The following is a 15,888-nucleotide window of genomic DNA, read 5'->3' on the forward strand; positions in this document are numbered from 1 at the left end:
TTAAAATAAAATGCAGAAATGTTTGTTTTTATGATGACTTTGTATATGAATATCATAAAATGACATGAAATTAAAACAAAGATCTAAAATAACTACATAACTCCCAAAGAAATCAAAGGAAATTTAAAATAACCCAGGAACACATGGTCAAACATTTTGGAGTTCACAAAAAATGACTCCATAAAAACCTAGGTTTCCTAGCATATTATAAACTATAAAAAAAAATATATATATTGCTTGTCACCTCGTCACCATCAAACCTCCCTTCCCCGTTCACACTATTATTGGAATGACTTCTGTGATTCACTTATTGCAACCACACTACGTTATATTTCCTTCATCTTTTGCTCTTTTGAATTCTGACATGAGTATTAACTCTGGAAAGCTGGGCAAGAAATGCGTTGTTAGTCCAATAAAAAGGTTTCCTCTTGTTTTGTTTTTATTTAACCTTTATTTCTATGCATCCCATAAGTAGGAAATGACAAGCCCCCAAATCTACCTAGCTAACTATTCCAAAACCTTTTGTACAAAAAGTTTTTTGTTTTTTTTTAAATGACACTGTAGTTCAGGCCTCAACCACTGCCTCCTGACAACAAGTTCCACAGCTTAATTATGTTTTAACCCAAAGAAATTAATTCTTAAATTGCAGATTGCTCAGCAGCAGTGGTGGATGGTACCGGCAGCAGAACAGCCACGCTGTGTTGCTGGACAAATATTGGACCAAAATTCAGCTGGACAACATGAGCCAAGCAGAACTGAAAGAGGTAAGTGCTAAAGAGTAAGGCAAAGGTATGGAATAGTAAGATATGAGAGAGGCATGTTGAAAGAGAAACCACAGCTTGAAAAGTTTCTCAGTAAGGATCTATGTCACTTTATATTCAGCAGTTGAATTAATTTAAGAATCTGTGTGCGATTTGTTATAATCCTTGATACACTTTTGACAATCTTATTGATGGGATGTAATGGCATGAGGCCCTTTGTATTTTGTTTTCTAACAAAGGTCCACCTTCCAAACTCATTAAACCCAGATTTATAAGTCAGCGTGGTCTTAAATTTAATAGCATTTATCAAATAAGTTCTCTAATAAAATATGGAATGCTGGTCTCTCACCTGTGTGCCTAAAATTCAGTTATGTTTTATATGCCTCTTATGAGAGTAGTCCTAAGTGGCCAACGAAAGGAACATGCATAGTTAAAAACAAAATCAAGTACAGTATAAAAAAGTTAAAATAGCATATGCAAGCTACAGTAAAATATGGCGAATACAAACAAGATTGGGTAGTAGAGTAGAAATTTTTTTTTAACTTTTTTAAAAATAACAAAAAATATAACTAAAGTAAATAGACAAGCAAAATAAAGCCAAAGAAAAAAATAAATAAAATAGCAACAAATCAGTGAGAAAAATGTGTATAAAAAAAAAATCCCCCTGGCTCTTATGTTTTCAAAATATATATTTAAGAACATAAGAAATTGCCATGCTGGGTTAGACCAAGGGTCCATCAAGCCCAGCATCCTGTTTCCAACAGAGGCCAAACCAGGTCACAAGAACCTGGGAAGTACCCAAACACCAATAGCAGTGGCTGTTCCCTAAGTCAACTTGATTAATAGCAGTTAATAGACCTCTCCTCCAATAATTTATCCAAACCTTTTTTGAACCCAGCTACACTAACTGCACTAACCACATCTTCTGGCAACAAATTCCAGAGCTTAATTGTGTGTTGAATGAAAGAATTTTCTCCAATTAGTCTTAAATGTGCTACTTGCTAACTTCATGGAATGCCCTCTATTCCTCCTAATATCGGAAAGTGTAAATAACCAATTCACCTCTACTCGTTCTAGACCTCTCATGATTTTAAAGACCTCTATCATATCCCCCCTCAGCCGTCTCTCTCCATGCTGAACAGCCCTAACCTACATAGAAACGCAGAAAAAGACCAATCGGCCCATCTAGTCTGCCCAGCAAGCTTCCACTCTTATTTTCCCATACTTATCTGTTTCACCAGCCACCAACTTCAGGGCTCTTGTTGGTAACTGTTTGATTCAAATTTCCTGCCATCCCCTGCAGAGAATAATGGGGAGCTGTTCCATCTCTTTTACCATTTTGGTTGCCCTTCTCTGTACTTTCTCCATCACAACTATCTTTTTTGAGATGCGGCGACCAGAATAGTACACATTATTCAAAGTGCGACTCACCATGGAAAGATACAGAGGAATTATGACATTTTCGTTTTATTAACCATTCCCTTCCTAATAATTCTTAACATTGGTTTTTTGACTGCTGCAGCACACTGAGCTGACAATTTCAAAGTATTATCCTCTAATACTTTGAGACGTCTAGAACGGGTTAATGTGAATCAGTTATTTACTCTTTCGGATAATAGACTAGGGGGCACTCCATGAAGTTAGCATGTGGCACATTTAAAACTAAATGGAGAAAGTTCTTTTTCACTCAATGCACAATTAAACTCTGAAATTTGTTGCCAGAGGATGTGGTTAGTGCAGTTAGTGTACCTATGTTTAAAAAAGGATTGGATAAGTTCTTGGAGAAGTCCATTAGCTGCTATTAATTAAGTTGACTTAGAAAATAGCCACTGCTATTACTAACAGTAGCGTGAAATACTTAGTTTTTGGGTACTTGCCAGGTTCTTATGGCCTCGATTGGCCACTGTTGGAAACAGGATGCTGGGCTTGATGGACCCAGTATGGCATGTTCTTATCATGCCTAGATCTTTTTCCTGGGTGGTAGCTCCTAATATGGAACCTAACCGTGTAACTACAGCAAGGGTTATTTTTCCCTATATGCAACACCTTGCACTTGTCCACATTAAATTTCGCCTGCCATTTGGATGCCCAATCTTCCAGTCTTGCAAGGTTCTCCTATAATGTATCACAATCCGCTTGTGATTTAACTACTCTGAATAATTTTGTATCATCTGCAAATTTGATAACCTCTTGTCGTATTCCTTTCCAAATCATTTATAAATATATTGAAAAGCACCTGTCCAAGTACAGATATCTGAGGCACTCTTCCCCTTGTTCTGAGCCTTGTCAGGTTTTTAACAAACTGTAGGTCAGTAGAATGGATCAAGCTCTTATCCCAGTCTTGTGCTGCAGGGATGCATAATGTACATTAGGCTAGTGTATCATACGGGTGTTAAGTGTAAAGGACTTACTGGTTCCAAAAGTGATTGACAGTGAGTTTCATACCTGAGTCTGCAGGCTTAACTCTTAGGTGGTACATAAATATAGTGGAATCACAGATCCATACACATGCTAGTCCACATGTAGTGGAGCCATGAACCTTGCTTCTGCAAAATAAGATGAGTTTATAGCTTCTAGGGGTCATTCACTGTTTTTTTTTTGGTCCAGAAGAGATAGAAAGGATAGGACACCCAAGTTTCTTTAGTCTTTGTAGGCTGTGATTCTTTTTTAAAGGAGCAAACAGTGAAGTTCCCTATACATAGCCAGATCAGTCCAGACTCCTGGGTTCTGTCCACTCACCAGCAGATGGAGGCAGAGAAAGTTCCAACTGACTCAGCCCCTTCAGTGAGGTGCACCTACAGTACATCAGCATTTCTCTCTTTCCAGCAGATGGATGTGCAAAACCTACAGTCTGGTTCTTAGTTTAAAAAGAAGAAAAGTTTTTCTTGTCAAATTTTACTTTTCTTTTACTGTTTCTTAGTTTACTTTAGTTTAAAAAAAAAATTTTTTTTGTTGAGGAAAGATATGCGGAGTCTAGCCTCCCAAGGGAGTTGGCAGGCCCTGAGGGGGACCATCCTCCCTGGTATTTGAGGCTCTTGGCTTTAGGGGTTGAGAATCCTTGGCCTCAGTTTGCTGCAGCTTTTGGGGTGATACCGGGGAGCCCGGTTCACTCACCCCGCGTAGCAGAGGACCCAGCTTCTTCTCAGGTCGTATATTTAAAAAAAAAAAAAATTTAATTAACTATTTTGTCTTCTTTCCGAAGTAAATAAGTTTTACAGCCTTTTGCTTTACCCTATTCGGACTCCCCATTGTCTTTTTTGCTGTTTTGGGCGGTCTGCAGGCTTTCTTTTATTTTAGTTTTGTTTTCTCCTCAGCCGGCTTGTTTTTTTCAGAATGCCACACGGTCCAGCCTGCTGCTCGTGTGGAGACATGCGGGCGAGAATGTCTTGCGATGGCCTATGTTCCTCTTGCCTCCCCGGGGGGGGAGGGATCTTCGGGGGCAGCTGGGCTTACCATTTCTTCTTCTCTCAGTCGCTCTGCTAGACCTGGACGCCCGCGTCTTTCTGCTGCAACCTCTTTTCCGCTTACTGCTTCAACGGAGGCTATTTCAGGCTCTCTTCGTGCTGCTACTCTTGCTCCGGGGGGAGGGGGGTTCTCCTCCTCCTCTTTCTCCACAGCAAGTAACCTCTGACGGAGGTGATTTTTTTTTTTTTGCTAATTCAGCTCCTGCTGGTGAGGAGAGTCCTGAGGGGACTTGAGACTCCTCTTCTTCATTTTCTTCAGATTTTATTATGTTTTTATATATTTATTTATTTAACATCTTACAAGCTTACAAGGCCAGAAAGTCCTCTAAAAAGAATCCTGAAGGGATTTCTCTTTCTGTGCCGCTGTCTCATAAACCAGCTTTGAAAAAGAACAAATCTTTGCGGGTGATGGATGTTCCTAAATCTAAGCGCTCTCTTAGGACTCCTCTGACTTGGCCCTTACCTGACTCCTCTACTGATACCTCAGTCAGACCAGGGTGACCCAAGTGATATTCCTCCTCAAGATCCTGATTCTGCTCAGGATCCCTTGTCCTCTCAAGGTCCCCATGTGGTCGAAGGGGATGATCCTAAAGTGGTCCACCTCTTTTTAGAAAAGATGAGCTTATTCCTCTTATTCCTGCTATCCTTGAGGAGTTGGGAATTGATTCCCTGCCAGAGGATTCTCATATGGGCTCAATTGACCCGGTCATGTTTGGTCTTTGTGGTCCAATTCTGTTTTCCATTTCATCTTTCTGTCACAAACTTATTATTTCATGAATGGGACACTCCTGATTTGGGATTGAAGGTCAGCAAGCCCATGGATAAGCTATTTCCTGTGCCTGAGGATGCTTTGGACCTTTTATGGGTTCCCAAGGTTGATGCATCGGTCTCTGCGGTTACCAAAAAGACTACTATTCCGGAGACCAGTACTACAGCTCTCAAAGATCTTCAGGATCGTAAGCTGGAGGTTCAACTAAAAAAGATTTTTGAAGTTTCGGCTCTTGGTGTCCGAGTGGCTATGTGCAGCAGTTTCACCTTAAGAGCAGGGCTCCGCTGGGTCCAGCTCCTGCAGAATAATTCTTCTCTTTCTGAATCCGAAGCTATTCAGGCTGGGTGTTTAGAAGCTGCTGTTGATTACAGTGCTGACGCTCTTTGATTTGTTACGTACTTCATCCAGATCGATGGTTTCGGCTGTCTCTGCCCGCAGACTTCTCTGGTTAAAACACTGGTCTGCGGATGTCTCTTACAAAGCTCGATTGGGATCTTTACCTTTTAAGGGTAAACTTCTCTTTGCAAAAGATCTTGAAGACTTGATTCATTCCTTAGGAGAAAATAAGGTACATCATCTGCCTGAGGTTAGGCCGAAGACAAGGGGATCGTTACCTTCCAGATCCCGTTTCCGAGGAAACTGCAGGTTTCGCTTCTCCCGCTCTTCAGGTTCTTCTTTTCGGCAACAGCCAGCTAGACAGCAATTTTGGCCTCTGTCCTTTTGAGGACGTCATTAATGGGAGACCTGGTCCCTCCCAATCCTCTGGAACGAAAACTTCTCAATGAGAATAGGCCGGTCCATTCCTTAGTTCCGGTAGTGGGAAACAGATTGCCTCTCTGTTTCAAGGAATGGGCCAAAATAACATCGGATCAGTGGGTCCTTACTGTGATAAAACAAGGCTACGCTTTAGATTTTGTTTGGTGCCCTCGTGACCGTTTTATCGTCTCTCCATGCTCTTACGCTCAAAAGTGTCAGGCGGTACGGGACACCTTACGTCGCCTAAGCGAGCTTGGGGCCATTGTGCCAGTACCTCCGTTGGAGCGATGAAAGGGCCATTATTCCATCTACTTCATCGTACCCAAAAAAGACAGCACATTTCGTCCCATTCTGGACCTAAAGAGTCAATCGCTGTCTGTGAATCCCAAGAGTTCGCATGGAAACCTTAAGAGCGGTCTTGGCATCCGTCCACAAAGGCGAGTTCCTAGCTTCCTTAGATCTAACCAAGGCGTATCTTCACACAGGAATTCGTTCTGACCATCAGAAGTTACCCCAATTCTCGATACTGAGGGACCACTTCCAATTTTGCGCTCTCCCATTTGGTCTCGCCATGGCACTCAGGACCTTTTACCAAAATAATGGTTGTAGTAGCTGCACAGCTCTGAAGAGAGGGATTCTTTGTTCATCCCTACCTAGATGTTTGGCTCATTCGAGCGAAGTCGGAACATCTGTCGCTCAGCTGTGTCTCGAGTTCTTCAGCTATTGCAGTCATTAGGCTGGGTTGTCAACCTGGCAAAGAGCCACTTAGTGCCATCCCAGTCCTTGGAGTTTCTGGGAGCCCTGTTCGACACCTGACTGGGGAAAGTCTTTCTCACGGAAGAATAGATCATCAAAATACAGGATCAGTCGAGTCTTGTTGTCCAAGTCTCCTCCCAGAGTCTGGCATTATATACAGGTTCTAGGCTCCATGGCTTCCACTTTGGACTTAGTTCCATGGGCCTTTGCTCTTTTGAGACCGCTTCAGTCAGCATTGCTCTCCCGCTGGAATCCGGTGTCTGAACAGTTTCAGGGGCAGAAGGAGTAGATGCTTTTTCTTCCCTGGCCAATGAACATTCTGCTTTGTTTTTCCTCCCTGGCCTCTTATTGGCAAGGTTATCGGTGCATAGAATCTCATCCGTCTGAGGTGATTCTGGTAGCTCCGGAACGGCTGAGATGTCCTTGGTTTGCAGACCTAGTCAACCTCATAGTGGGTGGTCTGCTTCGCTTTTGGGACCTTCCGAATCTTCTTAGCCAAGGTCCCGTTTGTTTGGAAGAGGCAGATCGCTTCTCTCTAGCGGCCTGGCTTTTGAAAGGAGTCATTTGAAGGAGAAGGGTTATTTTGATGTGGTCACTACTCTTCTCAGGTCAAGAACAACCTCTACTTCCCTGGCTTATGGCAGGGTTTGGGGTGTTTTCGAATCCTGGTGTGAGCAGAATCAGGTGGTTTCTCCTCGGGCTTTGATTCCTGACATTGTCTTTTTTGCAGGCTGGTCTGGCTAAGGGCTTATCTTGCAGTTTCAGAATACAGGTAGTGGCTCTAGGTTGCTTCCGTGGGAAGATTAAAGGAGTCACCCTGGCTTCTCATCCTGATGTGGCTCGTTTTCTTCGGGGAGAAAAACACTTGCGGCGTCCTTTTAAAAATCCTTGCCCTTCATGGAGATTGAATTTTCCCTTTGAGCCTCTGAGAAGGGTTACTCTTCAGGATCTCATGTTAAAGGTGATTTTTCTGGTGGCTATTTCTTCAGCCTGTAGGGTTTCTGAGCTTCAGGCTTTGTCCTGTAGGGAGCCATTTTTAAGGCTTACAGATTCTGGAGTTTCTTTGAGGACTATTCAGTCTTTTCTTCCGAAAGTGGTTACTTCCTTTCACTTGAATCAGTCAGTTGATCTACCATCTTTTCCTGCTTCACAGTCTTCAGATCCTCGGTCTAGAGATTTGAGAAAGCTAGATGTTTGGCAGAGCCTATTTCTTTACCTCGAAGTCATAAATAGTTTCCGCATGTCGAACCATCTTTTTGTGCTCTGGAGCGGCCACTAGAGTGGGGACACAGCATCTAGGGCTACTATAGCTCGCTGGTTAAAAGAAGCTATTGGTTCGGCATACTTACTTCATGGTTGGTTGCTTCCGTCCGGTCTTTGTGCTCATTCTACTCTGTCACAAGCAACCTCCTGGGCGGAGTGTCAACAAGTTTCTCCGCAAGAGATTTGTAGGGCGGCGACTTTGAAGTCTTTACACACTTTTGCTAGACATTATCATCTGGATGTTCAGGCCCCAGGATCTGGGGGCTTCGGTGAAGCTGTGATCCAAGCGGGACTCTCAAGGTCCCACCCTGCGTAAAGGAGCTCTGGTACATTTTTATTTATTTTTATTTATTTAGCATTTTTATATACCGAGGTATAGCAGGGTTGCCTTCACACCGGTTTCCAGGAGTCTGGACTGATCCGGGTACATATAGGGAAAGGAAAATTGGTTCTTACCTGCTAATTTTCGATCCTGTAGTACCATGGATCAGTCCAGAGCCCCGCCCATTTTCAGTTTTCAGGATAACTGAGATTCCGCTCGTTCTTATTTACTTTGCAGATAAGTATTTTTCTTATAAAATGTTTCTATGTTAGGTGCTCTGCCGCTGTTTGGGTCAGTGAGCCTGGTTTTTATGGAATGTTCTCCCAGTTTTTAGCAGTTAGCTGCTTAGTTGGGTTTTTTAATTTTTCTACTTTGCTACATTTAAATACTGACGTGTACTGTAGGTGCACCTCACGGAAGGGGTGGAGTCAGTTAGAACTTTCTCTGCCTCTATCTGCTGGTGAGTGGACAGAACCCAGGAGTTTGGACTAATCCGTGGTACTACAGGAATGAAAATTAGCAGGTAGGGACCAATTTTCTTTTAGTTTAACATTGACTTTCAAGACCATACATGTCCCTTTTTCAAAGAAATTAGAAACTGTGCTTTCATTTATCAGAGTAGTACATATCCTGATTCCAAAAAACAAATCTGAACCCTCATTGTCTGTATCTTATTTTTTTTTTTTTTTATGGTTGATTCATCCTACTGTCTACAGAGAACTCTTTTTGCAGGTGAACAAACTTGCTTCCTTTCCCCCCCCCCCCCCCCCCCCCCCCTCATAGCTCAGTTTAGAATCTGTGCTGGGATTCTGGCACCATAAACCTCATTAACTATCCTGTTTTATTTTCCCTATACTAATAGACCCTTCCACTGTTCCTAATCTGGTCATCATAGCAACAATATCATGAGCTCCAAATCCAGTTGCTAGGTGTTCCCTTTTATTGATTCCCTTTCTCTCCAGGGATTGCGAATGCTTCTGCAGCAGCATTCCTTGCAGATGTAGGGCATGGAAAACCCAATCCACAAATTGAATAGGGGACCTTTCACATGGACTTCACAGCACTTGCCTCTGGGGCCAGCTCCATTGAGCTATTTTTAGCAAAACCACAAATAATCATGGTACTTAACATATTTGGTCACTTTTGCAAATATTGCATCATAAATCAAATTTATTTTTGGGTGACTAGAGCTTCCATAAAGGCTTGTAACCTGGACACCTTTTGGATTACCAATAAGGCCTGGGATCATATAGGTTAGTGCAGTTAGAAATAATTAGGGGGAGGATCCATTTATTGGCAGCCCTTCCATTGCGGGGCTGTAATAGATATCCCCTACAGGAATTTTTATAGCAGAGCTCTGCAAAGGGCTCTGGGGGCAGTCTTAGTTGAGGGTTTGTGAAGAAGATTGGAGTTTTCCTGTGTTCCATTTCGGGTCTATAATGGAGCCTTAGAAGCCATCTGAGATCCTCCAGAGTAGGTCTGGGCATTCCTGCTATGCTCTTCAGAAGTGCAGAGAGAATTAGTTGGACTTTGGACAATTTGCTCAGTAGGAGCCCTGCTGAACCTTTTCTGAGACACAGCGACTGGGGAACCTGCTGTTGCAGATGCCCAGGGTTAGGGAAGACCTGCTGCAAAGGAGATACAGTGTTTACTTTTTGGGATAGAAGAAAGTTTATTTCCAAGATTTGGGAGGAAGTGTTTTTTGCCCTCTTCCCAACCATCAGTGGACCTTCCACCAGGGATCCCATCAATATCCATACATTTAACTGTGATTAAGCAATCCTTTTTAAGAGAGGATGCCCAGTCAGTCTTCTCAGAACTTTGAGTAGAGATACATTCAGCCTTTGCAGAAATAGATTTTGACTGGGAAGGTTTTCCTGCCCACTCTTAAGGATCCTAACCAAAGGGACCACTGTTCAGCCTAATCCAGGAGGGAGGTTGGATTTCCAATCTTGTTAAGAGACTCTTGCACAGATAGAGGACACAATTGTAAATAGAGAACTGTGGAGCTGGAAATTCATATTTAATGTACCATCAGTCCAGAGTTTACAGTAAAGTGTTATTTTTGGACATTAATCCCATGGTCCCAGTCTTTTTTTTTTTTTTTCCTTTGGGTACACAGTGTGTAGGAATTCACCTCACCGAGGGAATTCAGGAGAGGAAGTCAGTCACCCCGCAGTGGGACCTGAGAGGACTTCTTTCAACTCTCATTTGAAAAGGATCCACATTGTGGGAGTTAGGGGAGGTGGTAGAGTTAGTCAGGGTCCCTGTCCCAAAGAGATTAAAAATAACATGGCCTTACCTGTGCTGGACTTGTTTACTGGGATGGGATTGCACCCTGTTTTCTGAAGTATCAACCTATAGCAATTAGAATAATAAACTGGATATTTACTGTTGACTTCATGTCTAGTCATAAGGCTGCTGCCATCCTTCATTGGTGACAATTTTTTATACTGGCTAAGCAATGAGACCTTGTCTACATATGCCCCCAATCTCCTTGCAACTAAAAGTTACTCTGAAAACTGAGGGCAAGGATTCTTGATAAGTGGTAAGTTTATCAAGAAGGGCCCTGAGAGCTCTCAAGTCATGCATCTTTACAGGATGTCACAGTCTGCAAAACCTCAAGTTCTCTCTAGAATCAGTATGACAACCCATGGCTGAACACACAAGGGTTATGTGAGGTATTAAAAAAAAAAAAATAAAAAAAAACTTGCATTCTTAATGTTTATGTAGTATAATAATCTTGATTAGTGAGCTGTTTATCTGTGTACTCTTCTGTATGTCATTCTATGTCATCCCACGTTGATTCTGTTCCTTGCTTTGTGATTGTCTGCTGTAGTTACTTCCTCTTCACAGTGTGAATGCTCTTTATTCCCCTTACCACCCCCCACAGGTGCTTTTGCAGAGATATCCAAGTCTTGCTGTCGTAGCGGATCGCTTGCTGGAAATTTACGTTCAGCTGACCGGAGACAAACATCGGATGCGGAATGGTGCTGGAAGGGAGCAGATGGCTGACCCAGAGCCAAGTACAGAAGAGAAACGACCACGCCTGGAAGGAAGAGGGTTATCCCTCAGGTAGAGAGAGTTTAAGAAGTACACACCGTTGTAAATAGACATTTTATAAAAAAAAACATATTCAAGTGGTGGAAGTGTTAAAGCTTAAACACTGCAGGCTTGGGGAGGCCTTGTGGCTGAGGCTGGAGCTCTTTTTAGCACAGAAAACTCCATATTCTCCAGACAGTCCTTGGATGGCAAGGAAAGCTGTTTTTGTTGTTAAAAGCATAATTTTGCTGAAAATGCAAAATGTTTTTTTAGCATTATGGCATTTGCTCTTCTGAAACACCTGAAATGTTAGCTTGTCAGTGGGATGTGTCTGGGGATTGCATCTGCACAAAAATGGCAAGCTAGCATATGTACAAACTAATAACTAAGCTGACTCAACATTTTATCTCCTTTGTCATAACTCACACCTGATCTGTTCATTTATTTACTCTTTCTGAAGGCCCCTCTTTGTACACTTCAGAGAAGAGCTAAGAGGTGTTTTGATTTGGGGGTTTTTTTTTTTTCAATGCTTTCTTGGTTGCTCACTAAAGGATTGACTTGAGTTTTGTGTCCTGTCTCAGGGATTTGCTGAAATGGTGCAACAGGATTGTTCACAACTTTGATGGTTCTTCTCCTGAGACTGCTTTGAATGTCTTTCATGAGGTAAGCGTTATTCTATTTCATTGTACTTGAAGGCAGACCAGTTAGATTAAGACATGGCATCAGGCATTCAGAGTGGGGCTTCTCTGTGCCTTTTTATATGTAGAAAGGGACCATTGTTTTCTGTACACCAACCTTACATTGAAAAATGTCACTATCTTAGTTATTTCCTCTGTTCATTTCTTCAATTCTTAGGCTGGTGGATCTTAAACATGATTTCCCCAGCATTCTGCTGTTTGCTGGAAATACCAGTATTTTCAGACCTTGAAAAGAGATTTAATGTATCTTCACATGTGCAAAAAAAAAAAATATTAGATCTGGAGCAGAGCTATGAAAACTCTTGGGCAGTGTGTACAGTATCATAGGGCAGCATAAACCTAATTAGAGGAACGTAAGTTAAGGCAGTCACGGACTTCCACATATAAAATATGGAGCAGTGGGCAGCTGAGCCAGAGCAAGGAGGGAAGCCACTCGGTGAGGAAAAGATCTTGAAACTCCTGCCCCGTTTGACGTCACCAGAGGGGACAGCGCCTACAAAACCGGCGCGCTGAGACGCCCAGGCTGCAGCTGAGCCAGAGCGAGGAGGGAAGCCACTCGGTGAGGAAAAGATCTTGAAACTCCCGCCCCGTTTGACGTCACCAGAGGGGACAGCGCCTACAAAATCGGCGCTTTCCCTGTACGTACCTGGATCAGTCCAGACAGTGGGTTATGTCCCCAATCCAGCAGATGGAGTCAGCCCAAAGCTTCGAGGGGGCGTCACCTTAAGTACTACTACCCCCTCTGCAGGAGTTCAGTATCTTCTGACTCCAGCAGATGCGAGTAGTGGAATCTGGGCTTGCTCCCGTTTCCTATCACCTATTTCTTTTGCGTCCCTTGTTTGTTTGGGGCTCTGGTTTCTGTAGGTTTGTTTAGATTGTTTGGATCAAGTTGTATTTAAAAAAAAAAAAAAAAAAAAAAAAAAATTTGGGTAATTGGAGAGGCGTGGCTTTCTCCTTGCTCTCTGTCTCTCCCTTTCCTCTCTACCGGCGCTAGTCGTTGCTGCTCCGGGGTAAGTGAGATTTTGTTTTGGGCTGTTTTTCCTTTCTTCTTTACAGCTAGGTTGCACGCGGCTGCCGGTGCTCCGGCCTGCTAGCGTCTTCACCCTCTCCCGCGGCCATTTTGCGGCTCCTCGTGGGCTGCAGCGGGGAGAGGGCTGATCGTCACCAGCGGGTTGTGCGGCCAGGAAGGCCCCCCCGCGGCGCCGTTTTTCTCTTCGGCGGGTAGCGCAGGCCACCAGGGCCCCCCCGCAGCGGCGATCCGTCTCGCGGCCCCTCCCCCGGGTTTCCAGGCGTTCTGGGCTGTCGGGGACTGTTTGAAACTTGCTCTGGATGCCGAGGCCAGCGCGTTGCTCGGCCTGTGGCGAGCCTGGATCGCGCGTCTCAAGGGAGGGAATTTGTGCGCGGTGCCTCCCCGGGGGGGAAGGCACTTCTCGGTCCCTCACTCTTCGGTCCTCCATGACAGCCTTGCCCGGGCGGCGCGGGCCGGCCCCTCCCCCATTCCTGGCGGGAACGGCGGCCATCTTGCATGCGCTGCGCCCTGAAGGGGCCCAGGCAGCGCGGGGGGACGAGGAAGCTTCGGAGGGTTCACCCCCGAGGTTAATACCTGAGACAGACCCGGAGGAAGGCCTGCTGGGGCAGGGTCCCCAGGGGCCCCCACCCGCGGAGGTCCCCCCGACTAGACCGGGATTTTCCCCGGAGTTTATCCGTCTGCATACGGCTTACCTGCAGGACCTGGCTGCGCTCTCGGATCCGCCACCACCCAAGCTACCGCGACCTTCGCCCTCCTATCCGGCCCCCCCCGCTCCGGCGGGCGTGGGGGCCCCCCAGCCAACCACGGCTCCCGGTGGGCTCGGGGGGCCTTGGGTCGGCACCAGCTTCCCCTGGGTCGGACCCTGCGGCGGCGGGTCAAGGGGACTCCACTTCAGAAGGTGAGGATCCGCGCATGCTACGTCTCTTCCAGCGGGAAGAGCTGGATGACCTGATCCCCCAGATCATTCAGGGGTTGGACCTTGACCCTCCGCCGGATCCGCCAGCTCCCGTCGCGCCCGCTGTAGTCACCTCCTCAAAGAAGGGAGACCCGGTGCTGGCCGCCCTTCGCCCGAGGGCTCGGGCTTTTCCCATTCACGAGTCGTTCCTGCAGCTTCTCACCAGGGAATGGGATGCCCCGGAAGCCGCGCTGAAGGGCAGCCGCGCCATGGAGAGGCTGTATCCGCTGCCGGAAGATTTTCTGGATCTCATCAAGGTACCCAGAGTGGACTCTGCGGTGTCGGCGGTCACGAAGAGAATGACTATACCGGTGACGGGTGGAGCAGCACTAAGGGATACGCAGGATCGCAAGTTGGAAGTCTTCCTCAAGCGGGTCTTCGAGGCCTCCGCAGTGGGGCTGCGGGCTGCGATGTGCAGCTCGCTTGCCCAGCGGGCCAGTCTTCTCTGGGTGCAGCTATTGCTCACGTCCCAGGCGTTGCCACCTGGGGAAGCCGCCCAGGCGGATAGACTGGAAGCTGCGGTGGCATACGGGGCGGACGCTTCCTACGATCTGTTTCGGGTCCTTGCCCGCTCCATGGCCTCGGTGGTGGCGGCACGTCGACTCCTATGGCTACGCAACTGGGCGGCGGACACGTCCTCCAAGTCGAGTCTGGGTTCCCTGCCATTCAGGGGTAAGTTCCTGTTCGGCGAGGATCTGGACCAGATCATCAAGTCTCTGGGGGAAAACGCGGTCCATCGCCTGCCGGAAGACAGATATCGCTCCACCAGGGCTTTTTCGTCCTCCAGGACTAGAGCCAGAGCGCAAAGGCGCTATAGGAGCTATAGGCTGGCGGCGGCTCGGCCCCCTGCCCCCAGGTCTCAGCCCTGGTCTCGCTCCTTTCGCGGGCGCCGCCCTGCGCGCCCCGCTTCCACGGCGGGACAACCTTCACCCAAGTCCTCTCAATGATGTTCAGCTCGCCCACTCCACCGTCCCCACGATTGGAGGGCGGCTGGCGTTCTTCTACGAGGAGTGGGCACGGATCACCTCGGATCAGTGGGTCTTGGACACCATAGGACGCGGCTACGCTTTGGAACTTGCCCGCGCTCCGAAGGGTCGGTTCATCTTCTCGCCCTGCGGCTCGGCCATCAAGCGAAGGGCGGTGCAGTCGACGTTGGACAGACTGTGGGAGATAGGCGCCATTGTGCCCGTACCCTCCGGAGAGGTGGGCTCGGGCCATTATTCCATCTACTTCGTAGTACCAAAGAAAGACGGCTCCTTCCGCCCCATACTGGACCTGAAGGAAGTCAACAAGTCCCTCAGGGTGATCCGGTTCCGCATGGAAACGCTGCGTTCGGTGATCGTGGCGGTACACCAAGGGGAGTTCTTGGCCTCCTTGGACTTGACGGAGGCCTACCTTCATATCCCCATTCGCCAGGAGCATCATCGGTTACTACGGTTCAAGATTCTGGATCAACATTTACAGTTTGTGGCGCTTCCGTTCGGCCTGGCAACGGCCCCACGCACCTTCACCAAGATCATGGTAGTTGTGGCGGCTGCCCTTCGGAAGGAGGGTATTCTAGTTCATCCTTATTTGGACGACTGGCTCATACGGGCGAAGTCTTTTCGGCATGGCCAGGCGGCAGTGGCCAGGGTGATAGAGTTCCTGCAGTCCCTGGGTTGGGGGGTGAACTTCTCCAAGAGCTCCCTCGTGCCTTCGCAGCGCTTGGATTTCTTGGGAGCGACCTTCGACACCCGTCTGGGGGCGGTTTTTCTACGACAGGACAAGGCGCACTCCCTGCGGGAGCACATACAGCGGTTCTCTGCATTACCAGCTCCCACCTCCTGGGACTATCTACAGCTCCTGGGGGTGATGGGCTCCACCATCGACATGGTTCCTTGGGCATTTGCGCACCTCCGGCCGCTACAGAGAGCTCTCCTATCCCGCTGGAAACCACTCTCGCAGGACTACCAGGTGATACTCCCGCTGCCCCAGTTTGCACGGAGCAGCTTGGACTGGTGGATGGTCCCGGAGAATCTGGCTCGCGGCGTGTCCCTCGAGCTACCAAATTGGGTAGTGGTTACCACCGACGC

At 46.7% G+C, this 15,888-nt stretch overlaps 1 protein-coding gene across 2 annotated transcripts in view; it reads left to right on the forward strand.

Moving 5' to 3' along the window:
* Nucleotides 1-15,888, forward strand: part of MDN1 (midasin AAA ATPase 1) — a 765,271-nt gene that overhangs the window by 67,244 nt on the left and 682,139 nt on the right. For both annotated transcript variants that reach the window (XM_029595415.1, XM_029595414.1), the window contains exons 9-11: nt 650-764; nt 10,985-11,166; nt 11,715-11,796. In XM_029595415.1, the coding sequence (XP_029451275.1) occupies nt 650-764; nt 10,985-11,166; nt 11,715-11,796 (379 nt within the window). The remainder of the gene's footprint in view (nt 1-649; nt 765-10,984; nt 11,167-11,714; nt 11,797-15,888) is intronic.

Source organism: Rhinatrema bivittatum, chromosome 3, assembly GCF_901001135.1.
Source record: "Rhinatrema bivittatum chromosome 3, aRhiBiv1.1, whole genome shotgun sequence".
NCBI lineage: Eukaryota > Metazoa > Chordata > Amphibia > Gymnophiona > Rhinatrematidae > Rhinatrema > Rhinatrema bivittatum.